At 35.8% G+C, this 25,137-nt stretch overlaps 1 protein-coding gene across 1 annotated transcript in view; it reads left to right on the forward strand.

Moving 5' to 3' along the window:
* The window catches only part of Grm8 (glutamate metabotropic receptor 8), a 905,007-nt gene extending 883,588 nt beyond the window's left edge, over positions 1-21,419 (forward strand). The window contains exons 10-11 of the mRNA XM_029570028.1: positions 14,210-14,456; positions 21,296-21,419. Of these exons, the coding sequence (XP_029425888.1) occupies positions 14,210-14,456; positions 21,296-21,345 (297 nt within the window). The 3' untranslated portion in view covers positions 21,346-21,419. The remainder of the gene's footprint in view (positions 1-14,209; positions 14,457-21,295) is intronic.
* Positions 21,420-25,137: the final 3,718 nt, after the last annotated feature.

Genomic DNA, 25,137 nt, shown 5'->3' on the forward strand with positions numbered 1-25,137 from the left:
AAATGCTAGCAATTTACTTTGAAATGTGGAAAATAAAACATTCCAGAGTGGCAGCTGGAACTGATTGTGATAAATGTATCAGATATATTGAGAGATCAGTGAAAATTAAGACTGAGAGATGGTCATTTCAATTTAGTAACAAATTTCATAGATGTGTGTGGGAAGAAATTAATTTATAATGAGTCATGGAAAGGATGAGAAGACAGCAAGTCTATTCATCATATATGGACAAATCTAGCTGAATTTTACTACAAAATTGCAAAATGATTGCTTAATGCTTGTAAATTGCAAGGTCATAGGAAGCTTTTCAGAAATGGCATATAATTTCTTGCTTGTATTATGATTAGAATAATTCAGGAGAAATGGTAAAATGGAATTTTGGAAGAATATTGGAGACACGAAAGATGTGGTCCTTTAAGAGGTGAAGGGTATGGAGTGTTATGTATAAGTGAAATATTGAACTTGGATCCCAGCAAAGCAGAGACTGAAATAACTATTATGGAAGCCAGTTGGTTCTTTTCTCCTTTCCTATTACAGTTGCAAAGACATGTTGCAATTAACCCCTGGCATCATACCTCTTTTTGAGAAAAGAGATGCAAGTTACTCATAGATTCTTGAAGAGGAAAGTGAATTGACAGCAATATAGTAATCCAGCAGGTTAGCTGAGGCAAGTTGAAGAGCTCTGTTGAAACACTTGAAAAACACCTGAATGAATAGAACTCAGCATGTAAAGTAGAGTGCATAGGGTTTGGTGGGGGAATAGGGTGAGGCATGGATGGGGGAAAGATCTGGATTTGAGTGGGAAATGTATGAAATTTAAAAACTCAATAAAAAAAGAAAAAGAAAATTATCTCACAACAAAGCTGAATATTAACTTTCTGGCATGTACGTCCAGGGAATTAGTGAGTCAGATTTAAATGAGGCTGGCATTTTGTTTCTGGCATAGACAGTGATGGGAAAGAGGAACAAGAAAGCTCAAAGTCTTTGCAAATCAAAGCTTTTAATGAAAGACAATGAAATCGAAGATAAGGAAAGATTGGAGAATCTGGAGAGAGCTTGTGTATTGGTTTATTGGAAGACATTGTGAAGTGAGATAACAGGAGGAGTAGGTTTGAAAGGTGGAGTGTTCAGAGCTTACCTTTGAAATTGAGACAGTGTGTTCACTTGTTACTAAGAAAACTGCGAGGAATCCTCTGATTAGTAGAAGAGAAACTAAATGAACAAGAGGCTCAGAATTGAATGGCTCATCAGTGCAGATGTTGATGTTAGCAAGAATAGGGGAGAAAGCATAATCCAGTTACTAAAACCATTAATGATAGACATTTGTCATTTTCACTGTTATCATTTTAATTATTTTATTGCATTAGTTGTGTCTCTTGGGCTACAGATAAGTGATAAAAGCATATGCTGAGAATTTTTGGTCAAGACCTGTTTGCCAAAACATCTTATAATAGTTCAAGCTCTTTATGGCTTATGTAGCATTTTTGTATACAAGGTTTGGTTTTGTTTTTATTGTCAGAACATTAGAAATTATAATATTACAAAAACATAGATTCAGGAATTCAAGTTAGATTATATGAAATAATTTACCAAAATATCTATGACCAAAGAAGAGTGAGCTCAAACCAGCAAGTAGCTAGCAGGTAAAGCACCTGCCCCCATGCCTGATGAACTGAGTTCAATCCTCAGGCCCCACATTGTGGGAGGAAGAACTAACTCCTAAAAATTGTCCTCTGACCTCCACATGTTCATTGTGGCACATGCATGAATGCACAGATACTAATACACACAACAAATACATGTAAAAATTTAAATAGAAAAAAATTTCTATGTTCACCATGGTTATATTTTAAGACTTGCAAATGGAAGAAATTTAGCAAGCATCACAACGACATATATTGATCTTAGATTTTATAAAATCTTTGTCGTAGCATGAACTGTTTTGTGCAATTGAAACTTAGGAATAAAATCTATTTTATAAAATTGCAAAGACTATTTTATCCTTGTCTCACAATACACTATTTTTTTCTGCCCTAAGTAATAAAGAAACTCTTTTAAAGTACTAATTGCTTTTGTAAAAACATACGTAGTAATTCACAGCATGCCAGCATGCCCTCATTCCTATAAAGTAATACATTACTAAATATGTAGTTTATTTCAGAGTAAATAACTGTACTTCTAAATATAGACATAAAATTAAAATATTTAGAATAGTAACAAACATTATTAAGGTATTTCCATAATGAGAAGATAACAGACATAACAGGATAGCTAATTAATCTGTCTGATCATAAACATGTTAAGATCCTACCAATACGTTAGAAAAAAAGCACGAAGTAGTTAACATATATACCCTTTCATTGAAAAGGGAAAATACTATAAAAATGTGTAATAGAAAAATTTCCCAATTTATAATAAAGCATACCTGTTTAACAACAACCCCAAATTACCACCAGTCATAAAGTTGAGAGTCTATAGGAACTATGTATGTATATATGTGTATATATATAGCACAGTAAGAAATTATGGTGGTAAATTTTATGTATCAACTTGACTGGGCTAAGAGATACACACATATCTGGAAAACATTTCTGTGGGACCTGTTGAGATTGCCTCCAGAAGTGTTTTCCACTTGAGTTGGAGAATGAGGAGTTAAGAAATCTTCCTGCCCAATCTGATCAGCATAATCCAATTCACTGAAGGCCTGAATAACCCCAAAAGACAGAGGAAAGGCCTGATATGGAGGATATATTTTCAAACAATTATTCAATTATTGCTAAATAAAGTTATCAGCACTTTAAGACTTATTTTATGTTAGTAAAATTATTTTTATGTCCAAATCAGAAGTAATTCTCTATTTAAGTAATGGACTTTACTCTGTCCTGTTAAAGAATTCAGATCAATCCTCACACAATTATATTTCCCTTGTTTTCTTGGGATAAGGGATGTGGAATGAATATAACTTTCTTAGTTTACTTTGTTGGTGGTGAGTGTCTGTGTGTGTGTGTGTGTGTGTGTGTGTGTGTGTGTGTGTGTTTAAAGGTGAATTTATATATAAAGTGAGAATGGTTGGTTGTAAAGTGCTTACAAAGTTCCTATTACATAACACACTACGATAAAAATAGCTGATTATTACCCTATATTTTTAGGAGTTCCCCTCCGGCATGCTGGAACCTAGTTTTGCTATACTCTGTAAAGCAAAATATCCTTTCCATACTCTGGCTTGACTTTTTAGATTCCTAACTGGATCTCGGCCCAGGCCAGATGAAGTGATCATTCCCTATAATTACTCTCTTGGCTTGGTTGTGTCTACAATGACCTTGTCCCTGCTCAACATGTAGTGAAAGCAAGAAGTTCCTAAAGTCCTATATTTGAAAGAAAAGCTAAAAGTAGAAACTTGGGGGAAGATATTGATACTGAATATTATTAGCACCCAACAGTTGTATGTTATTTCAGTACTTTAAAAACACTATTTTATTCATTATTTACAACTAATCTGGTGAGTTTATCAGGTCATGAATAATCTTCCCTGTTTTGCATGTGAAGACCAAGACTCACAGGAGGTAATTTATTGGCCTGGGGTTACTGTATCCAAGGATGGTGAAGTTAAGCATTTAATCTTGGCATTCTGATTTTCTCAGTGGAATGGCTCTCCAAATGAACTAAACTGAGTCTCCAGAACATTATCCAGGTTGTACTGATATGTACTGTAACAAGTAACCCTCAACAAGGGCTTACAAGAGCTCATCAGCATTGCATATTACTGCTAAAGTTCCTTATCTGGACTAACTATTCTGTCAGAAGTAAAAAGCAAAGACCAACCAACCATTCATTGATAGTGAAAGCTTCTGCTCAGGTGTAGTGTAAGTTACCATTGCTAACAACTCATTGAGCACTGTTTTAAAGGGGAAGGAGAAAATGTTCTTGATGGAATGGCCCAAGAATCAAATAGCATGGCATCTAATTATGTTATAGAGAAGATAAAAGGGTACACAGTGAAGGATAAGATCATGATGCACAGTAGGAATTATTTCAATGAGAGGATGCAGAGGAGGGCCTGTGCAGTAAACAGTTTACCATGTAAGAGATTAACCAAAGACAATTTTAGTTTATTTCTTAGATTCTTGAAGAATGGGGATAGCTGTTTCTAGTAGTACAGAAGGTAGCTAGTGGCACTGTTGGATATGACCTATCTGTGGGAAAGAGGTCAAAAGAGAACGTTGTACATCACGTATAAGAGCAGAGCTGCTGATGTTGAAATTTAGACCATTTATTTGACAGCCTTGCTTCCTTTTGGAAGTGCTGAGTGATTCAGATTTCCTTTTCCTATAAATTCCCTCAGGTCTCGAAGCTTACATAAAGCATGGGAAATGGTTCTTCCTTGAATATTTAGTGGGGGATATAGCTTGATACTTTCTGTAACCAAAGTCTGGGGTCACTGAACCTGGGAATGAATTAAATGGCTTGCAGTTATATTTGGACAAGACACTTTCTGAGAACATGGTAATGGTGTGAGCAAGGTCAATCATCACAGTCCACCTCATGATATTGTGATTTCAATTTTCTGTCATAGCCATAGAAACCACTCCTCATCCTGCTCAGTTATCCCCCAGTAGCCAGAGGGACTGACTAATCAATACCTATAGAGAATCGATTCAAAATACACGATCAAAATATGTGATATTTCCTTTCTCATTTAACAATCTACGATAGTTTCTCCTGTTGCCTGGCAACTCACCTCCAAGTTGTGCTTCAGAACGTCTATTGCCTCTGTCCAATAGTACTTCCATTCTTAGTCACCTGAGAAAGTAGAGGCACCCAAATACTTGGGAGAATTTGTTCAGAAATTTCATATATTCTTGCCTTTTACAATAAATTTCATAAAATATTTTTAATGACATTATATATATATATATATATATATATATATATATATATCAAAGAGTGGATATCAGAAAAAAATTACTTGAACACTTCTCAACCAAATATAAATATAGGCAAGCTTTCTTTTCTTTTTGCTTTTTTCTGTTTTATTCAGTATCCTGTCATCATAGTATTGTTTGAAAAATTAGTCAAAATGACCACACCACATCTAACGAGAATATCCTGATGGGCCAAGTGTCAGTCATTTCTGTACAGTGGGAAGAGAAGCACATGTGCACACTGGGCTTCCTAAGCCATAATCCTTCTCGACTGACAATGCCGGTCTTGTCTGGTGATTTGATTTTCCTTGCTAAGGTGTTAGGCTTAAAAGTACCAAAATGGGGAAAAGTGTAAGATTCCTTTAAAACATTTTTCCCCATAGAGAAAGAATAATTAATATTTCCTCCATGGCAACTCAAAGTTTCACTTGGCTACAGATATTCTGAAAATCAAAACATCAGTATTTCTAGGTATTTTGAACTTCATCTAGCATATTTACCAATGGAGTACATTACTGATGTACTTCTCTACACTATTTCTAAGAGCACACTTTTAATCACATAAAGTAGCTATAGATATCCAGATGGCTCTTCCACACAAAGGCAAACCATCTTCTACAATGTAAGTTTGTAAACTAATTTGTGGAATTTGAGGTATTATTTCTACATAAAACATTAAGTGTGATAATTATCTTTACGTCATCTTCAAAAGTCTCTTAAGCTGATCAGTTGGTTGAAATATAGAACCTTCACTGAAAAGGCTTCAATGAAAACTTGACTAAATGTTGTGAAGGTAATTGCCATAAAATGGTAGAAATTAAAATTTATTTAAAAATATACCATCCTTAAAATATCAAGACTGTAATGTATAAAACAATATAATAACAATGCGTACATCCTTTGGTAATAGCTGGTTTTACTTGTTTATTATGCAGGAACATGTGAATTACATGATTCAATGCTTGCTTTTCATACTTGGCACTGTCTCTACCACAGTGAAATGTTGTCATACCTCGACCAACTTTCAGATACTTGGAACATGTCACAAACAGTTTTGTTTCAAAAGATCTAAGTATGATTTTTCATTAATTCTTGTTCAGCAATGGGCTCTCAGTGAGTCCATTTCCACATAGAACATGTATTATAGGAAACAAGAAATGTCCATCATTTCAATGTATTAAATTCTCAGTCCGGGGAAACAATGCTCATATTGTTGAAATCCGGGGGCATTAGCGGTGGCTCTTTTGGAGGACAGGGGACAATAAAGTTATTTTACAAGAGACTTAAGCATGAGGGTTAAGAGACTGAGAGGTACTCAGGAGGCACCAAGACACACCTAAGAATGGCTGTGGGCTTTCGAAATAGAATTGCAGAAAATAAGACTTACTCAGAGTGGGTATGAAAAGTGGAATCACTTAAAGGAAGAGATAATGTAATGTAATATAAGTAATACTTTATCCAAAACAACATGTTAAGCAAACATATCAAACAGAATTTCTTATAAAATAAAAATAAGCAGTATTTAACATCTGGACTATAACAAGAATGAGGGTAAACACAGGGTCAAGAATACCATCAGTGGAAATGAGTACTTCTAACAACAGCCTGTGGCTCTCACATACACAGATACAGAATTCACCCATCCTCAGACTGAAAGCAAGTGTGGGTGAGAACCAGAACTTCAAGTGAACATTTGGTGGCAGGTATGGGGACAAGGATGAAAGGCTCTACAGTTAAGGTTATGAGCGTTTAAAGGGCAGAGCACTTGAGAATGAAATAGGAGACTAATGTTCCAACAGCACCAAAGGGGAGTAAAGAAGACCCTAACCTTATTAACTTATTTGATAGATAGTAAGAAGTAGTAAAATACCCACTAGTAAAACCGTAGAGGAAACAGTATTCACAGAAGGAGTAAAATTTCCACAGAGACCACTAGGTGGAGACAGAGAGAAGAGACTGGAGATACACAGGATGTCCTTGTGGAACAGAAGTTACAGAACACTCCAACACAGATTTATACGTGAGTAAAGGCTAAAGAGCCAGGAGAGATTGAAGAAAATTCAGAGTGTTCGGGTTAATGCCTCTGTCAATATCAGTGTCTCTTGACAACTCATTCATGGTTGGAGGAAGGCTCTGTAGATGCAACATGGGGCTCCAGGAAGCGAAGACTTGATCAGATTGCCAATGAGTCATGTCACTTAAGACTTGAGAATCGGGGCTTCAAAGATGGCTCAGCAATTAAGAGCACCGACTTGCAGAGGAACAGGGCTTGATTCCCAACAGTCACATGGCAGCTAACAACCGTTTGTAACTCCAGTTCCAGGAGATCCGACAGCTTCTTAAAACCTAAGCAGGCATTGCATGACATGGGCGCACTTAACACACTTGCAGGCAATACACTCTTATACATAAAATTAAAATAAAAAAAATTTTTTTTTAAAGGCTTGAGTGTGCTATCAAGCGACCCATATGGAGATAAAGGAATTGCCTGCAACCAGGATAGAGATGAAGCTACTTGTATTCTATGAAAAGGAGGTGATTTTGAAGTGGCATTTGGGTTCATTCTCCCAGACTTAAATGCTTGACAATTGTGATTACTTCAGAGTTTAGACTATTCTTTACAAGTATCTTGGCTTATAGGTCACAAGCCTTGTAATAGAATGTACTGAAGGTTATACATGAGTGTCATGAAATGGTCCCAATGTCTGTCTTGAACTGTGGTATGAAGGACATTGAACTAATTTTTAATTGAAAACTCCACAGAAAGCTCCTCTTCCTCTCTTGTACTTCTTTTAAGTGCCTAATCATAACTTTGAGGTCTTTCTAGGTGCTTCAAAAGTATTTCTCTCTCCCAAAGTTGCACAAGGGTTTTCAGTCTTAGAATGATGGAAACCAGGCACTTTTTCACATCCTGGAGGGTGCAGAATAATAAACAGATGATAGTAAGATATCTGAAATGTGAGTCCTAAAGAAAGTATTCTGTACCTGTCACTGGTTGTGAATTAACACCTACAACATCTTACGGTGTGATTCCAGAGTATTTCAAGACTTTTAGACCCACTTGAAATAATTTTGAGTTTTCTTGAAAGAAGCTGGCAAACTAGTAATTGATATCCAACATGAGACTTTCAGTATCAGTTTATGTGCTAAGTGCAGGCTGTAGCAGTATGGTCTGATGTGATCAGTGTGCCTTCACTGTGGACAGGTGTGATGCCCTGAGAAGATCACCATATATTTGGGTTAAATTTTAATTCTCTCAAATGCTTTACCATAAATGGTGTCCTGGCAAAATTTGGTGTCTATATCTGTTACAATAGCAGACAATTACACAAGTGTAAAATACTGTAGATATAAGGATTTTCCTTTCTAGAATACTGGCTTCTTCAGCCTTTGTAATGTCTTTAAGGCACTAGTCATCAAAATAAGGTTTTTGCACATTCAAAAGATAGTTCTTTATAGGATGTCTGAGAAATGGTGATGTGGTTAGTCTTTGGCTGCCAGGATCAATGCATACAAGGCAAGAGAAGGGAGATTTTACTCTGCAGGGAAGTTGTGATTCTGAGTTACAGAAGATGTCAGCCATCAGAGTCAGAATACAGTTATGAGTCTAGAGTTGGAAGTGGAGAGCTGTTTTATGCTTACTGACTTTTCATAGTTGCATTAGTATGTTCTCCACTCACCTCACCATAGGGTTAATCAAAGTTAATGGGCCAAACCGAGTAATATTCAGGCTCATCAGAGACGATTCAGGGAGAAGGGGTCAGTGGAGACCCTACGTTGTCAGAGTAATGAGTGTTTTCAGCACTCAGAAGGAGGGCATGCTTCATGGTATTCTTCCTTTCAAATAGCAGCAAGGCACCAGAGAATATTAACGGGAGGTTGCCAGGAAAAGTGTAGCTGCCAGTCTATTTCCTAAGCATTTGGATCTTGAAGTCCAAAAGGGATTTGAAACCATTATGCCTAACCTAATATAAGAAGAAAAACACAATCGAAAAGTTGGTGCCAATTTGTCAGAGAGAGAAATGTGGGACTAGCCCGGAGGCTAGAGGCAGATCCCTTCTCTGTATTCACTCTGGAGTCTAGAAGGACACTGGCCTGCTCCTCAGAGCAAACTTGCAAGATAAGGGTGGTGATCTTTCTCTCTCGTATCCCCAAGGTCCTTGGCCTATGTCATCTTCCCTCTTATCAGCATGGGGTTCCTGAGCAATCATATCTTTTTCTAGACATGTATAGTTTGTGTTATGAAGTTATACACAATTTACTCTTATACAAAATCCAATATGTACATATGTCTATCTTCTTTCTCACTCCTGTGTTGATCAGTTGTATCTTATTTCTTTTGATCAGATATCACTGAATATAAATTGGCTTTATTGATTATGTGGAACAATTTTATGTCATTGATTTCTTGTTCTAGAGCCAGGCATTTCCTTCCTTCTTTTTTATTAAGTTTACTTTTTATTATTAACTTTGATTAGCTTCATGGCTAATTTTAAGACTTTTTTACTTCTTGAAATTTTCATTTTAGAGTCTTTTTTTTTTTTTTTTTTTTTTTTGAACAAGGGTCTCCCTGTAGCCCCAGCTGTCCTGGAACTCACTATGTAGACCAGGCTGGCCTTGAACTCACAGGGATCCGCCTGCCTCTGCTTCCCAAGTGCTGGGACTACAGGCGTGTGCCACCACGCCCAGCTTAGAGTCAATTGTTTTTAAGCATCATTTAAGTTCTGTACAAATGTTTGCACATACACTGTTATCATAGTGCCTAGTTCTATATAGTTTGTAATTTCTACTTCCACACAAATTGTATATAAGGATATTATGTAGCTACTAATATAAAAACTTGTATTTATTTACTAGTTGTTTTTCTAATAATCGTATTGATTTTTTAAGGTGAGGGAAATTTTCTGTTTTGGAAACTTCTGTTTTGTTTTCAGGTATTGTAGTTCGCGATCAATTCTGTGATGAGTCTAGTGATATTTTAATGTGGTGGAAATGGGAGTTTAATTATTTGACTTATTTAAATTGTTTGTATTTCTAATTTCATGCTGTGCACTTACCTTCAAATCTCTAAAACAAATTAAAATTTCATGCTCATTTTTGATTTATTTATGTTTCTATTATTGTTGCTTTTTACATTGTGGCAGTTTGCTGAGCATCATCATTTTATAATGTGATGTTTTTACTTTTTCTATTTTGTCCCATCTTATGATTATGTTTCTAGCTTACCTTTGTGTTTACCTCTCTATCCTATTTTTCATTTAGTTAAATTTTTTGTTTAGTTTATTTGCTGATCTATGTTTATCTATATTTATATTTCCTAAATATTATATATGTTTATCTGTATTAGAATGTAATTTAAACTCAGAAATGATAATCTGTTTGGCTGTTTTTTTTTGTTTTTTTTGTGTGTTTTTTTTGCATTTTTGGGACAGGGTCTCCCTGTAGCTCCAGCAGGCCTGGACCTCACTATGCAGGCCAGGTTGGCCTTGAACTCAGAGAGATCCACCTGCCTCTGCCTCCTGAATGCTTGGACTAAAGGCGTGTGTCACTACGCCTAGCCTAATAATCTGTTTTTAAGTAGAGGAATTTATTTTATGAAAATGAGAATTACTGATTTATGATTGAGAATTCATTATAATTCATATACTATAGTCTCATCATTCAATTCTTCTCATGTGATGTGTGTAGGAGGGGTGTATAGGTGTGTTCATGTAGGTGAGTGCACAATGTGTGCATCTAGCGGCATGTGTTTGTGTGCCTGCATGCTTGTGGAGTCCAGAAGTCAATGTAGAATGTCTTCCTTGATGCCTTAATGGCTCGCCATGTTACTTCGGATACAGAGTCTCTTGGTATATTTGAGAGTGTGATAGTGACCAACATTTATGATTAGAGAAATGAAGATGAGCATAAAGCCGCTTTGCTTCTGATTTTTCATAGTAGATTTCCTTAGTTACTAAGGGGTAGAAAAATAGCAGATGAGATGTCAGAAAGTTATGGAATTCTGTATTCAGGTAGCTGTTCAAAGAGAATGACTGACTTTGTCATAAAGGAACAAAATATCCCACCCTTCATTCTTAAGATCTCTGGAGTCTTTAAGGATTTTAGGTCATGAAATACATGTATTCTAGGTCATGTATACATTTGGATGACCTTGGATGTGTGGAAATGACCTATTCAGAGAATGAAGAGAGGATTGTAACAAGTCACAGAAAATATGTCATGTATTATTCTCTACTGTATCTTTTCCTTCCTGGCTTATCCACAGATTGCTTTAATCTACTTCAGTGGATTTGCTACAGGTTCAAAATGTCAATAAAGCATGGAGGTTAAGGAAATGACAGGCTATCTGAGGATGTGATTAAAAATGAGCAAACAAACAACCCTTCCCTTCCTTGGTCATGGGAGTTTGTAGGGCAGGAAGAAGTATTAAGAAGAATGGTAAGAGATAATTATTAACCTAATATTATGGTCAGTGTCTATTGATAGACATATGTCAGCTAGAGTGAGCTAATACAATTCCTTCCTGTACCTGTTGACCTGTCACCTTAAGAAAGAGAGCTGTTGTGAAACCTAGACGGAGTATGGTCTCAACATTAGCCAACAGATGAATTTGAAGAAAATTTTATGTTGCCTACTTCAAAGTATGTATGCTTTTGTTTTCTTGGAAATCTGACAGAACATGACTGTTAACTCTTCACTCATTAAAACTCTCTGGTTTGTAAAATTGGCTATTGAGTTTTTTCTTGTCCTATATACCTAGAACAAGACTTTGTTAGTGCCTTATTGAAGTCAAAGTTATATTCTAAGTAATATTTAAGCTATTATTTTGTGTCTATATTTTAAATAAAGATATAATAGCCTATCTAGTTGCATACTACATGTGCGATTTCTTAGGTAATAAATCAAAAGCCAAAGAGAAAAATTTGATAACAAAATTGTCTGATTTTATAGGATGAATAAATATATGGATAAGGTTTTCTCATGTACAGGTCAACTCCAGAGTTTTTAAACTTCCTTATGTTGTGTGTGTGTGTCTGTGTGTGTATGGCACTAGAAATCATACTAGGTCTGCTTAAGCATGTTCCTTTCCTTCATGGCTCCAGTAATTAGTTGTAGTATAAGTACAGCAAAATCTAAGGGTTATTTTAGGGGAGTAGAAATCATTGCTCATATTCAACCTCTGAATATAATCTCTCAATTCTTCCTCTGTATGGGAGATATTCTGAATCTTGCAGTTCATGATACTAGGGATTTAGCTTCTCTGAAGGAGAACTGGTGACTCTGTTTGTTAATTAATTTTGCTGCTGTTTTTATTGCAGTTATGACTTGTATAATGTTTATTCAATTAAACATTTAAATGAGAAGTTCAAAACCTTAGTCAATTTATAGTCTAGGACCCAGTAACAAATGCTCAGCCACTGTAAGATTTTGGATTTAGGTATTGCATGCATGTATGTGCGTGCGTGTGTGTGTGTGTGTGTGTGTGTGTGTGTGTGTGTATTAGATACTTCTTTTCTGTATTAAACTCATATCAATTCTTTTCCAAAAGCTCTTTTAAGAGAGCACATAATTGAGATGGTTATTTGATGTAATCTGAAATTATGATACCTTTTGCAGGGCTTCGTATATGAAGCATAATACTACTTTAAATTTTGAGTCCCCAACAAGGAAAGAAAGTTATCATTTATATTTTGGGCAGAAGAGAAAATTTACAATGTTAAAATATAAAAGAAATTGTCCTAGTTTCATTTCCATCATTATGATGAGATGCCCTGACAAAAGGAGAAAGACTTTTAGGCTTACAAGTCAGGGGACAGTCCATCATTGCCAGGAGGTGATGGCATGAACTTGAAACAACTGGTCACATCTGCTGCATAGAACAGAGAAAATGAGTGTGTGTGTCTTTTTGTGCTATGACTCCCTCTCTGCACTTATAAGGTCCAAGACTCCCTGCCTAGAGAATGCTGTTGCTCACAGTGGCCTGGGTTTTCCCACATCAATTAGTACAATCAGAACAGTCTCTTATAGAAGTTCCCTTAGAACAACATGATCTAAACAATCTGTCATTGAAACTCTCTTCCAAGGTAATTCTAGATTGTGCCAACTTGATCATTAAAGCTAACCATCAGGTATTTGTGTACTATTTGTATTAGTAGTATATGCTTTATCAAAACTTGATTAAGTCACATTAAAAATATACCTAATAAACATAGGTATTATAGCATTTTAAGATTGTTTGATCTCTAGATTTTTTTTGTAGGCTGAATTAACTTGACAGGGTCCAACTGATGCAAATATGATGGTTACCTATTCAAATGCCCTAACAATATTTATGGCTGTAGTTTGAACTTTGCCGCATTCTACACATTCATGCCCTCCCTTCTCTATAACACTTTTTCCTTGTTCTTTGAAAATTTCATACATGCATACAATATATTTTTATCATATCTACCTCCTCACTCCCCCCCCAAATGTCACCTCAAAAACACCCTCCCTCATGCCTCCATTCCAGTTTCATATTTCTACTTTTAAAAATAACCTGCTATGACAGCTGGCAAATTTCAGTAGCATTGTGGAAAGGAATGAACGCAGGAAGGGAATTTTCAAAATTTAGGTGCTGAGACTTGCATGCCAGAATACATATCTGAACTCTGCAGGGAAGAGGTCTTCCATATCTTGTTAAATCTCCTATATTTATTTTGATATGATATAATTAATGATAAGCCTCAAGAAGTGTTCTATGATAGGCTGTTTAAGAAAAGACTTAGAATGTTTGTGATTTTGTCAGGTTTGGTGGCTGGAACCATGCAATGATGTGAGAGCACCAGGGTTTCATGAGCAATGGTATGTGACAATGATCTAGAATGCTGTATTACTCTATGTCTTCACATTACATAATTTACTTTTTGCTTAAGTATTACTGAAATAAAAACATTTGGCCCACTGGTACTTTCTGTCAAAGGCAGGTGCGGTGTGACCTGTTAGTCATCCCTTTCCCTATGTAGTTAGTTCATTTACCATCTAAACAATTAAGAAGGTCCACTCTTCTGGTTGATTTTTTTTCTATTTGTTTGAAGGAACCACATTTTAAAATATGAAATTACTAACCTTTACTTTAAGGCTGAGATGAAGAAGACTTGACTGTAGTCAAGGGCAATTTCAGTAAGTATTTTTGAATGTGTCTGTAGCAGAGAAGGTGGAATAACTTTAGAAAATAGTATGTTAATTCTTTTTTCTTTTGCAAGTCAGAATTAATCATGATTCTTTTTCTTCTCTCCTTCCCTCAGATGTACATCCAGACAACAACACTTACTGTCTCCATGAGTTTAAGTGCTTCGGTGTCTCTGGGAATGCTCTATATGCCCAAGGTTTATATTATAATTTTTCATCCAGAGCAGAATGTTCAAAAACGCAAGAGAAGCTTCAAGGCTGTGGTGACAGCTGCCACCATGCAAAGCAAACTGATCCAAAAAGGAAATGATAGACCAAATGGAGAGGTGAAAAGCGAACTCTGTGAGAGTCTTGAAACCAACAGTAAGTCATCTGTAGACTTTCAGATGGTCAAGAGCGGGAGCACTTCCTAATAGATGTACGTTGAACATTCTTCTGCTCATCTTGGGGACTATGCTACATGGTTCTATAGGCAGGATGGTACCCCCCCCCCCCGAGACTGTCAAAACAGTCAGAACCATTTGGTGAGAGCTAAGTATTTTCAAGATGAGTGATTGTTCTCCAGAGTATCAGCTGCCCCATGATCTCTGACAGTGTGACAATCATCTCTTCCTTTATAGAGTTTGAAAATTAGATTTTTTTTTCCTGTTTACAAATTCTCATTTGAAACCTAGGAGTTATTCTACAAATTTTGTTGGTTCAGTATTGGCCGCTGTTTGCAATTGTAATAGTTTAGTAATATTTATGAAATAAGCTATTGGAGTTCTTGCATGAAGAAATAACTGGTTGTTTGGGTCTTTAGGGAAAGGAGAAAGATAGCTAACATGTGTATATCAGTATTTGTAACCACTTGTTTCCTCAAAAGTGTTCTTCTTTTAATTTTCCTTGAACATGCAAAAATAAATTAGAGATCTTATTTGAAAACCTCCTGGTCCTAAAGACAGAATTCTTTTGACAACTACCACTTTTTTCCTCTCTCTCTCTCTCTCTCTCTCTCTCTCTCTCTCTCTCTCTTATCTCCTCTCTCTCTCTTTCATTTATTTTTTTTTTTGACAGAGTCTCCCTGTAGCCCCAGTTGGCCTGACACTCCCTGTGTAGATCAGGCAGACCTTGCTCTCAAACAGATCTACCTGCTTCTGCCTTGGGGAGTGCTGGGATTAAAGGTGTGTGCCACCATACCTGGTGTAACTCTCTTTTCTATGTAGTTGACCCCAAGCTATCACATGATAACAGTGCACTGATACCCAAGCTAATCCAGTAAAATTTAAGTGATGAAGTAGGACCAGCTTGGTATCCATAGGAAAGGAATAAAGAGATCTAAATATTTGTACTGTAAAAAAATCTGAAAATGCGGGGCTGGAGAGATGACTCAGTGGTTAAGAACACTGGCTGTTCTTGCAGAAGACCCGGGTTCGAATCCCAGCACCCACATGGCAGCTAACAACTGTCCGTAACTCCAGTCCCAGGGGATCCGACAACCTCTTCTGACCTCCACGGGCATTGCACGACATGGGTGCACTTACCTACATGCAGGCAATATACGCACACACATAAAATAAAAATAATACATTTTTTTAAATTCTGAAAATGTTTTTTAAAGTTTCAAACTTTACATTACCTAATTATATAGCTCAATCAAAGAAGTAAATCAAAACTGAAGATCTTATGTTATAATGGTTTTCAGTCTTTTGGGAATGCAATAGAACTATAAAGTAATTAATGATAAATAGTCTCTTTAGTGTTCCACACCTGTAATCACAGCACTTGAGAAACTGAGGTAGGAGGATTGTGAATTTACAGACAGCCTGGGCTGTGTAGCAAGACCTGGTCTCATAAAAACAAAAGCAACCAACAATAAAAATACTTTCTTCCTCTCAAAATCATTGAGTGGGCTTTGTCCCCTGATTGCTATACTTTTGACACTAAGTATAGAAGAAAACTAAGAATTGATTTTATTTGGCTTAATTGCTATAGAAATTCATAGTATTCACTGGATTGACAAAACTTCCGCTGCATTAATATTTCCAGGCAAATATTTTATACTGCAGTGCTCCATGAATAGAGCTGGCTTCACATAGTTAAACACTCTGAATTAGGCTTATTGGTTTAAGAGAGATGGCTGAATGGGTAAAAGTACTTGTCCGGAGGCATGATGACCCAAGTTGGATCCCAGGGACCCACATGATGGAAGGAGAGAACCAGCTCCCACAAACTGTCCTCTGACCTCCACACATGCACTGCAATAAAAACCGTAATGTGCATGAATGTGCATAAATAAATAATAAAGTAAAATAATATTGGCTTAAATCATAATTATAACCCATATTTATTGACTCTAAGAAGATTTTATTAGTACAAATTTAGTTTCCTTTGGAGAAAGAAACCTTAAAAATAACACTGCCAAACAACCCCCACTAGTCAATGTTGCCACTCTATCAAGGGGCAACATTGTGGAACTACTAGAGCAAACGCAGAATGATGGAGTTTAGTAACAAATGCTCATAACCATCTCCCAATATAGGTAAATAGTTTGCTATTAATGGTACTATTCTGGCTCTTACCAAATATGTATTTTAACTGCTCTTAAGGGCATCAGAATAGAATAGAAAGATGGTGTCTTTTTCCCTTTAAAAGTATGTATTTTTTTATTAAATAAAACAAACATTTAGACCATGTGAAAATCCATGTCTTGACTAGATCTTAATTTTTAAATTTTATTTGTTTATTATTTTATCAGTGCTGGGATTGAACCCAGGGCCTTGTGCATGATAGACAAGCTAGTCTATCGCCAAACCAAACTCCAAGCCCCTTAGATTTTTTCTTGTTTGATAATTTTTTTCTTTTTAAATTTTTCATCCTCCTTCACCTTTGTCACCCTTCCATAGTCCTCCCACTGGAGTTCATACAATCTTTCATTTGTATTGTGGCCTATTATGAAAAGTTAGTGACCCAAGATGTCCCTCAGTGCAAGTTTATCCACTGCAGTCAGCCTGTCTAGAGTCTCTCCCTTCAAGATCTGTTCTTCCTCACCCAGCAGTAATCAACTGACAATAATTCTTCAACTAAGATTGTGACTTGCTGTTCATTTACACAGTACTGTGCTAAGTTTTTGTCTGCCTAAGTTTGCATGGGTCTTGTGCATGCTGACACCATTGCTGTAGGTTTGTATGAGAAGGGTCCCAGGCACCTGTAGGACTATTTCCATATGGTCATACACCTCCTCTCTGGCTCTTACAATCTTTCTGCCCCCTCTTCCACAAATGGTCCCTGAGCCCCAGGTGGTTGGACCACAATATAGAAGTCCTGTTCAAGGACCCATACTCTGCAAACTCTTTTTCTCTGCCTTTTGGCCATTTGTGGTCTTTTGTGTTCCTGGCCCCTTGTTGCATGAGGGAGTTTCATTGATAAGAATTGAAAGATGCATTAGTGTTCTCTTCATCCCTTGTTCTATGTTCTGTGAGCCTTAGGTGTAGAGGTTGCATCCTAGATGTACCAGTTAAACTTGGGCAATTCACAGAGAATCTCTGTGTGTGACCAGTGGTGTAACTGTAATAATCTCAGTCTGTTGAAAAATAAGCTACTTTAATGGGTGGTGTCCTAGTTTGTTTCTCCACTGCTGTGAAAAAACACACTGATCACTACCAACTTGGGGAGGAAAGGGATTATTTGTCTTACATCTCCCAGGTCACAGTTCATCAGGGGGTTCATCCAAGGTAGGAACTCAGGGCAGGAACCTGGAGGCAGGAGCTGGAGCACAGGCCACAGAGGATCGCTGCTTACTGACTTGCTCCCTTGGCCTCTGCCCAGCCTACTTTCTTATGCAACACAGGCCCACCTTCCCAGGGGTGGCACCACTCACATCATTCAACAATCAAGAAGATGCCCCATGGATATGGCCACAGGCTAGTCCAATGAAGGCAATTCCCCAATTGAGGCTCCCTCAACCAAGGTGAGTCAAGTTGACAGTAAAGCTATCCAGAACAGTTGGTGACTGGGATCCTTGCCTGTAAATTTAAGGAACCACGTTTTGCACATAATAAGAAACTACATTTGTCTAGGGATATGAGAGCCTTGGGGTTTTTTTTCAAGATCTATCATCTCTCCAGCTATGAGTATTTGGCTAGGTTTACAGTTCCAGACATGAGCTTCCTCCCTTTGAGTGGGCTTTAAGTTCAATTAAGTAGCTGTTGATTACCCCCAAGATAAAAGTGCCACTACTCCACCACTGTCATTTGCTGTGCTGGTCATTGATGTGATTTTTAGGCCTTGAAGCTAAGGATGAACCGTTGATTGATGTGCTCCCTTATCAGCTTGTGTAGTGCTTGAGGGAAGAATTTTCTCTTCTCTTTCTACCTTTAAGCACCAATGTAGGAATTTAAAACCCATGTAGATGCCAATAAATTGCTGCTGGCACCAATGATTTTGGACATGACTCACCTGGCTCTACTGCTATATCTGTGCTTTAGTAACAGTCCAGAAAACAACACAATGAGGTTTTAAATGGGAACAACCAACATTACGATGGAATAAATACCATTATCCCAGACTCATCTGCAGAACATAGAGGGAGGAAAATTCAATAGCCTTTTCAATAGGCCTTGAAGAACAAATAATTTTCCCTAGAAGGGAAATCCCCAGTATCAATAAGCACTAATCTAGTATTGCTCAAGCAAGTCTCAAACATTTCCTGCTTTCCTTGTTGAAATGGAAGTTACATAGCAAGCGTGTGTTTCTTGGTATTCTCTTAAATAAGAACAAAAGATTCCAAACATGAAGCCTATATGGAAGGTGAGCTTATGATATTGCAGAAGAGTCAAAGCTCACTTTTGGAAGGTGAAGGAATGTTGAAAAGATAAATCAATAGAATGTCATCTACTGTATGAATGAAAGTTAATTTTGCTTTGGGGTCTTTAGCATGTAGGTTGACTTAAATCAATTGGGCTCAGATAAACTGATGGTAGCTTATACATTCAGCAGTACAATGTGTGATATCTGAGCCTAGTCCTCTGCAATCTCATCTGGGTCACCACTGTTTTCCCTAGTTCACTTGGGTGGCTTCCCTGTAAGGGAAGGGCAGACTCCTGTGCTTTAGTAATAGAAGTTTTCAATCAGTGTGTAAGAGTTGGAATATAACTCTGGCACACGAATCATGGGCCTTTTGTGTTTCTGTTGCTTTTAGTATACATGTTTTTAAATTACTCTTCTTTAAAGTATTCATCCAACAAACACTATATCATTCTTCTAAAAATGATATTATGTCTCTAAAAGTCCCAAAGTACTATTACTCACAAATACAGATTGTCTCTATCCTCCCAGGTGTCTGTAGGCTTTAAGCATTGGTGAAGCTGAAGCCCAGGGATCTGCTTAATTTTCACTGATTCTGTAGAAGAGTGTAACTTAAAGCCAGAGTCCACCTTCTTTTTTTCGCCATGCCACAATAATAATCTAGAGTGTGAACAATAAAGATACATAAGAACATGTATCTGCTATTACATAGGAACATGTATGAACTACTTTTGGCATGTGCTTCATATTATTCAATAAAAAAAAATAGTAGAACCATTTATATCTAGCACTTCCTTGGACTATCTGTGTTAACATCATTGACTAGAGATTGCATGAGTTTTTTTCTATAAAATAAGCTGATCAGTCACCATAGTCCACAATTACAGTAGAGCAAGTCAGTGGTTTCCAGAGGTTCTTTGTAATTTTTTTCTAGTATGGTCAATGTCTAATAACTATATTTAAATATTTTCCAAATATTTTTCATTCTAAATTGGATTTATGTATTGAAATGCATGCTTAGTTTGTTTCCTTGTTGTTGTTTGTTTGTTTGTTTGGTTGGTTTAAGACAGGATCTCCCTGTAGCCCCAAATGGCCTAGAAATTGCCATGTAGACTAGGCTGGCCTCAGTTGCACAGAGATCTACTTGCTTTTGCCTCCTGCGTGCTGGGATTAAAGGTGTGAACCACTATGCTCCACTTCTGTTTAGGTTTTTAAATATTATTGTTCCAGTAGTTAACTGAAAGGGAGAATCAATTTTGATTTTTTTACAGAATAATTATATTATGATTTTGAATTATGCAAAGTAATTATTTGTTTTAAGATTCATATGCTCGGGAAGTTTCAGCATGAATGTAAATTTGACATTGAATATTCTGTTATTCGTATTTCTCTAATAGTCTTATAATAAGGCTATTTCACAGTAACTTGGCAACAGAAGAGCTACACATTCATTCATTTCTTTGTGTCTTTATTTTTATGTATCCCTTGGATGAAACCAAAACAAGCCACAAATATGTATTGACTACACCAATATTTACCCTAAACTTGCATGTATTTGAGATTTTTGCATTCTTACTTCTAGAGTATGATCTATTTTAAATGGAACACTTATACATTGTTAAAGCACAACTAATTTTAATTTCTTGCTTGCTGGATCAGGCTAAAGCAGCTAACGCCTTTGGCTTAGTTTAATGGAGTTTTTTTGTATATATTTTGTAGGATATCTATGTGTTCTGTTATTTAGTTTTACATATATGCAAATTCTATTAATCAGAAAACAAATTTAAATAGAATTTCACTTACATTTGCTAATGGTTATGATTTTCCATAGTCACGTTTCTGCTAAATAGGTATGTACAGTACCTTAGACTAGTGACTTTTACAGATTGACATTGGGGCAGCATCTCTCTTTCTATAGTCATTGAATTTCTACTACATGATTTTAAAATAATTAGGAACATGAGGTTCATAACACAGAGTGGCTCCATGGTAGAACATTTGCTTAGTATGTGTAAGGTCCTGAATTTGATCTCCAGCAACACCAAAAATAAAAATGACAATAATATTAGTATTTACTTCATCAGGGTATTTGAAGATTAACTGCTATAATACTTGTAAAGTATATGTTTCAGTGCCTGGCTCAAATAATGATATTATTATCAAATATCATTACATTAATTATATTAATTATTAACCAAATTATTAGTGTTATGCAGCAATAGAATCTGAGCTACTTGGGAGGCAGATATCTGGTTACTGTGCTCAAAAGTGAACTGTTCAGTAACTACTTACCATTAACATGATATTAAAATAGCTATTGGAATGTAATAAAAACATTAGCATAAGATAGTGCTTATAGGATATGAGTTTTGAAATCATGTTAAAAATAATTAATTTGTCCCAATTTCTTTCAACAGCTTCTTCTACAAAGACAACATACATAAGCTACAGTAATCATTCAATCTGAACAAGGAGCTGAAACCATGTGAAAAAATGTGGTGTGTGTTCTTTAGCATTGAACACAAGACTGCAGAAACTCACTGCTGGTAGTGCTTATAGGATATGAGTTTTGAAATCATGTTAAAAATAATTAATTTGTCCCAATTTCTTTCAACAGCTTCTTCTACAAAGACAACATACATAAGCTACAGTAATCATTCAATCTGAACAAGGAGCTGAAACCATGTGAAAAAATGTGGTGTGTGTTCTTTAGCATTGAACACAAGACTGCAGAAACTCACTGCTGGAGATCTCCACAGACTACAGTCAATCAGATCAGTAGTCTTGTAAGGAAGAAAAATTAGCCATGAACCAAAAGTATCAATACTGGGAGCAAAGAAACCCATTTTATACAATACAACCAATGAGTGTCAAGCTAAAGTATTGCTTACTCATGAGCAGTTTAGAAAAAACTCAAAAGGAAAACTAATGTTAGCTTGTGAAAAAATGCTATTGAAATAAACCATGTCTGATGTTATTCTTGTATTTTTCTGTGATTGTGAGAACTCCTGTTCCTGTCCCACACTGTTCAACTTGTATAAGACTATGAGTCTGTTTCTTGTAATGGCTGATGATTGAAGCCCTGGGTTGTGCTACAAAATAAATGCAATGATTGACGCATGCAATTTTTATACAAATAATTTATTTCTAATAATAAAGGAATGTTTTGCAAATGTTGAGCGTTGTTTCGTTCCAGTTTTAAAGCTAGAAATCTCTCTTCTTTCTGGTTGCCATTTCTGCTGCTTTAGTTACTTCCGGTGTCCCATGTCATGCCATCTTCAGGAACATGTTTTTAAACATGTATATGTTTATGAAACTTGTCTTTTAGTCCTCTATGGAAAGGCATTACTCATGTAAGATTTTGTGAATACGTTCAGATTCCTGTGATAGCTTTTCACAGCAACTGCGCTTATAAAGAATCAAGTAATAGCTTGATGTAAATTGTCTCAACTCATAACTGACAAATAATAAGTTAAACTTTACCTTGGAGAATATAATATGAAAATCACCATGTAAAAGTGTATCATGGCATCACTGAATTTTTCCATTACATCTCTAATTCAAAACGTTTGCATACCTAAATATTGCCAGGAATCTGGTATTAACTTTTCTTCACCTGGGCCTAATAGTCACTGACATCAGTAAAGTAATGAGCCATACCCAGGGCATTCTTCAAAGCTCCATAATTAGCATATTTATCCCCTTGGTATAGCTAAAGAAAACACAATTCAGATAACATATGAATGCTTTCTTATTTTCCAAATGAAAACAATCATTGGTTCATAAAACAATATCATTAAAGAGAGAAAACAGGAAGCCTGTCTCATGCTAATAATCCATGCTAGGATGGATAAAAGGAGTCTGTTAACAGCTTTCAAACCTGAACCATTTTATCCCGGGTTCCTCTATTATATGCAGTTCCAGACCATCCATCAAATCAATGGGTCCCTACAATCATTTTGTTAGTAAATTTTCACTCTGCTGAGTTAGCTTAGATGGTTCATTGCTTTTCTTATACATATAAAGAGCTGTCTGTGCTCTGTACCTTCAATCCAGATATTATCAGTCCCTTTATTTAATTGGGAAGGTTCATGTAGCATCGTGTAGGTTCCTTTCACAGATAGGAGCCTTTCTAAGATACTTACAAAGACAGATCACAATGACAGAAGGAAATTCATATTTATTGATCTTTTGTTGAATTTCTCCAAATAACATTTGTTCTTTGTAGATAATATTTAAATAAAAAAGTATCAATCTGAAATACTCTGCATTAGGGAAAATATAAGCCTAGAACTTGGATCCTAAATCCACCTCTGGGTGTGCCTTTCTAGACAAGACTTGGACCAAGCCACATAAATCCAGCACTGTATATTTAATTTATTTTTTGATACTATTGTACTATGTGGTTCAATACCATTAGACATTTCAAGAACTAGATTTAACTTTTTAATGGTCAATTCTTCATGCTGAAGATTAATGGTAATTCATAAGATTTTTTACTTGATTTTAACTAAATATTCTTATGTTCAGTTGGGAAAAAAATGATTGAATTTTGTAAGCCTTAAATTTCATTCAGAAAGCAAAACTCAAGTACTTTTTCATGTATTAATTGGCATGAATCAGGGTAAGTGGATGGGATAGGCTGGTTAAGAGTACAGGTCTGGCTCCTAAGACTACTGTAGATTTTTATTAGCATTATTTTTAAAATTTTAATATTTTAAAAAGTAAATAATAATTCATGCCATTACATATTGTTCTTATTATACACTTAACAAAGAATTCTTCTTCCTGCTTTTCTATAAATAATTGATACATGTTTAGAATTATACAATGTCTGATTTAACTCATAATAGAGTTGCAAAATAGGTCTCATGAATTTATATAGGCCTATATTACCTTTTCCTTTTTTTTTTTTTTTACATTATTTCAATAGGAAGCAAACCAACTGTCACCTGCCCCAAGCATGAGAGGAAAATTTTCCTCACCTTTTTACAATAGAAGCTGGAGAAGTCTTCTTCTACTGTGGGGGTTTTCTCAGGGATTTTGCTGAGGGCTCAGAGGTTGTCATAGGCTAAAACAATGGTAATGTCCTGTGAGCAGGATGTAGCCTGTGTTTGGAAGTGGTGCATAATACCTGTGCTTTAAAGCAAACCGCCTGTGTCCTATAGATAAGCAAATGCAAAGTTGCATGAAAAAATGCAGTATTATATTCTTTAGAATTGACCTTGTGTTTTATTCTAGACAAGAAATGTCACATCTAATCTCAGTATGCCAGAAGGAATGCTAAAAATGTAGCTTATGGTAATATTCAGCAAATGTCACTTGTAGATGATGAAAGATGTGTTTGTGTGACCTTGGGCCAAATCTGACCTGTCTTTAAGAAAAAATAGCTTATGATAGGTTATATTTAAGGAAGCTTAAATCAATGATAGATAGAATAAGTCTATAAACTTGAGGATGACCATTGAGACATGAATAGCAATGTAAGACAAACTTAATTTTTAGTGTTTATCAAACATTTTCAGAAAGAATTTAGTATTTCAGCTTAAGAAGATTTTACTTTTTCTTTCAGTTATCATAGTACAAAATATCTACCCAGGAGTGAAAGTTTTCATTGTCTGTGATTTCCTCCTTTTACTCAGAATTCTATGTTATTTACCAATACCTTTTGACACTCTAGAAATAATAACAATTTTCTAAACTGTATAATCCAGCATTTATGCTTTATTCAGTCAGCTAGTGGAAGAAATGGCATCTTAAACTTCTATTATACCACTATCCATTTTCTCATTGTATTTATTGAATTTTATTTAATATCAGTATTTTATCGATTTTCTAGAATGAGATTATGAAAGGTTTCAGTGAGGTTTCAAGACAGGACGACTGAGAAGTATCCAAATTGTGTAATATTCTAGTGATGGGTGACCATCACTGGGTAAGTTCCTTTCTGCTTTGTAATGGTTTTCATTTAATGATATGAAAATAATGAAGAAAAATTTGAGCACAGTTAGAAAAGATTTCCTTTAAAAGGAATTCATCTTTCTATGCAGGTTCAGAAACTTGCTGACACTTGTGAAGTGTTGTATTACCAGGAAAAAGAGAAAATTAGCACTTAACTTGGTGTAAAAATATTTCAGTGTTCTATCATCATAATTTTTCTTTTTGCAAAATAATCTTTAATGGTGTTGTAATTTCTGTGTAATATTATATTTTTAATCCTTTATAGGGCATTCAGGGTAATTTTTCTCCCTATTAAACT

This window comes from Nannospalax galili, unplaced genomic scaffold, assembly GCF_000622305.1.
Source record: "Nannospalax galili isolate Female #2095 unplaced genomic scaffold, S.galili_v1.0 scaffold660, whole genome shotgun sequence".
In the NCBI taxonomy this organism is placed as follows: domain Eukaryota; kingdom Metazoa; phylum Chordata; class Mammalia; order Rodentia; family Spalacidae; genus Nannospalax; species Nannospalax galili.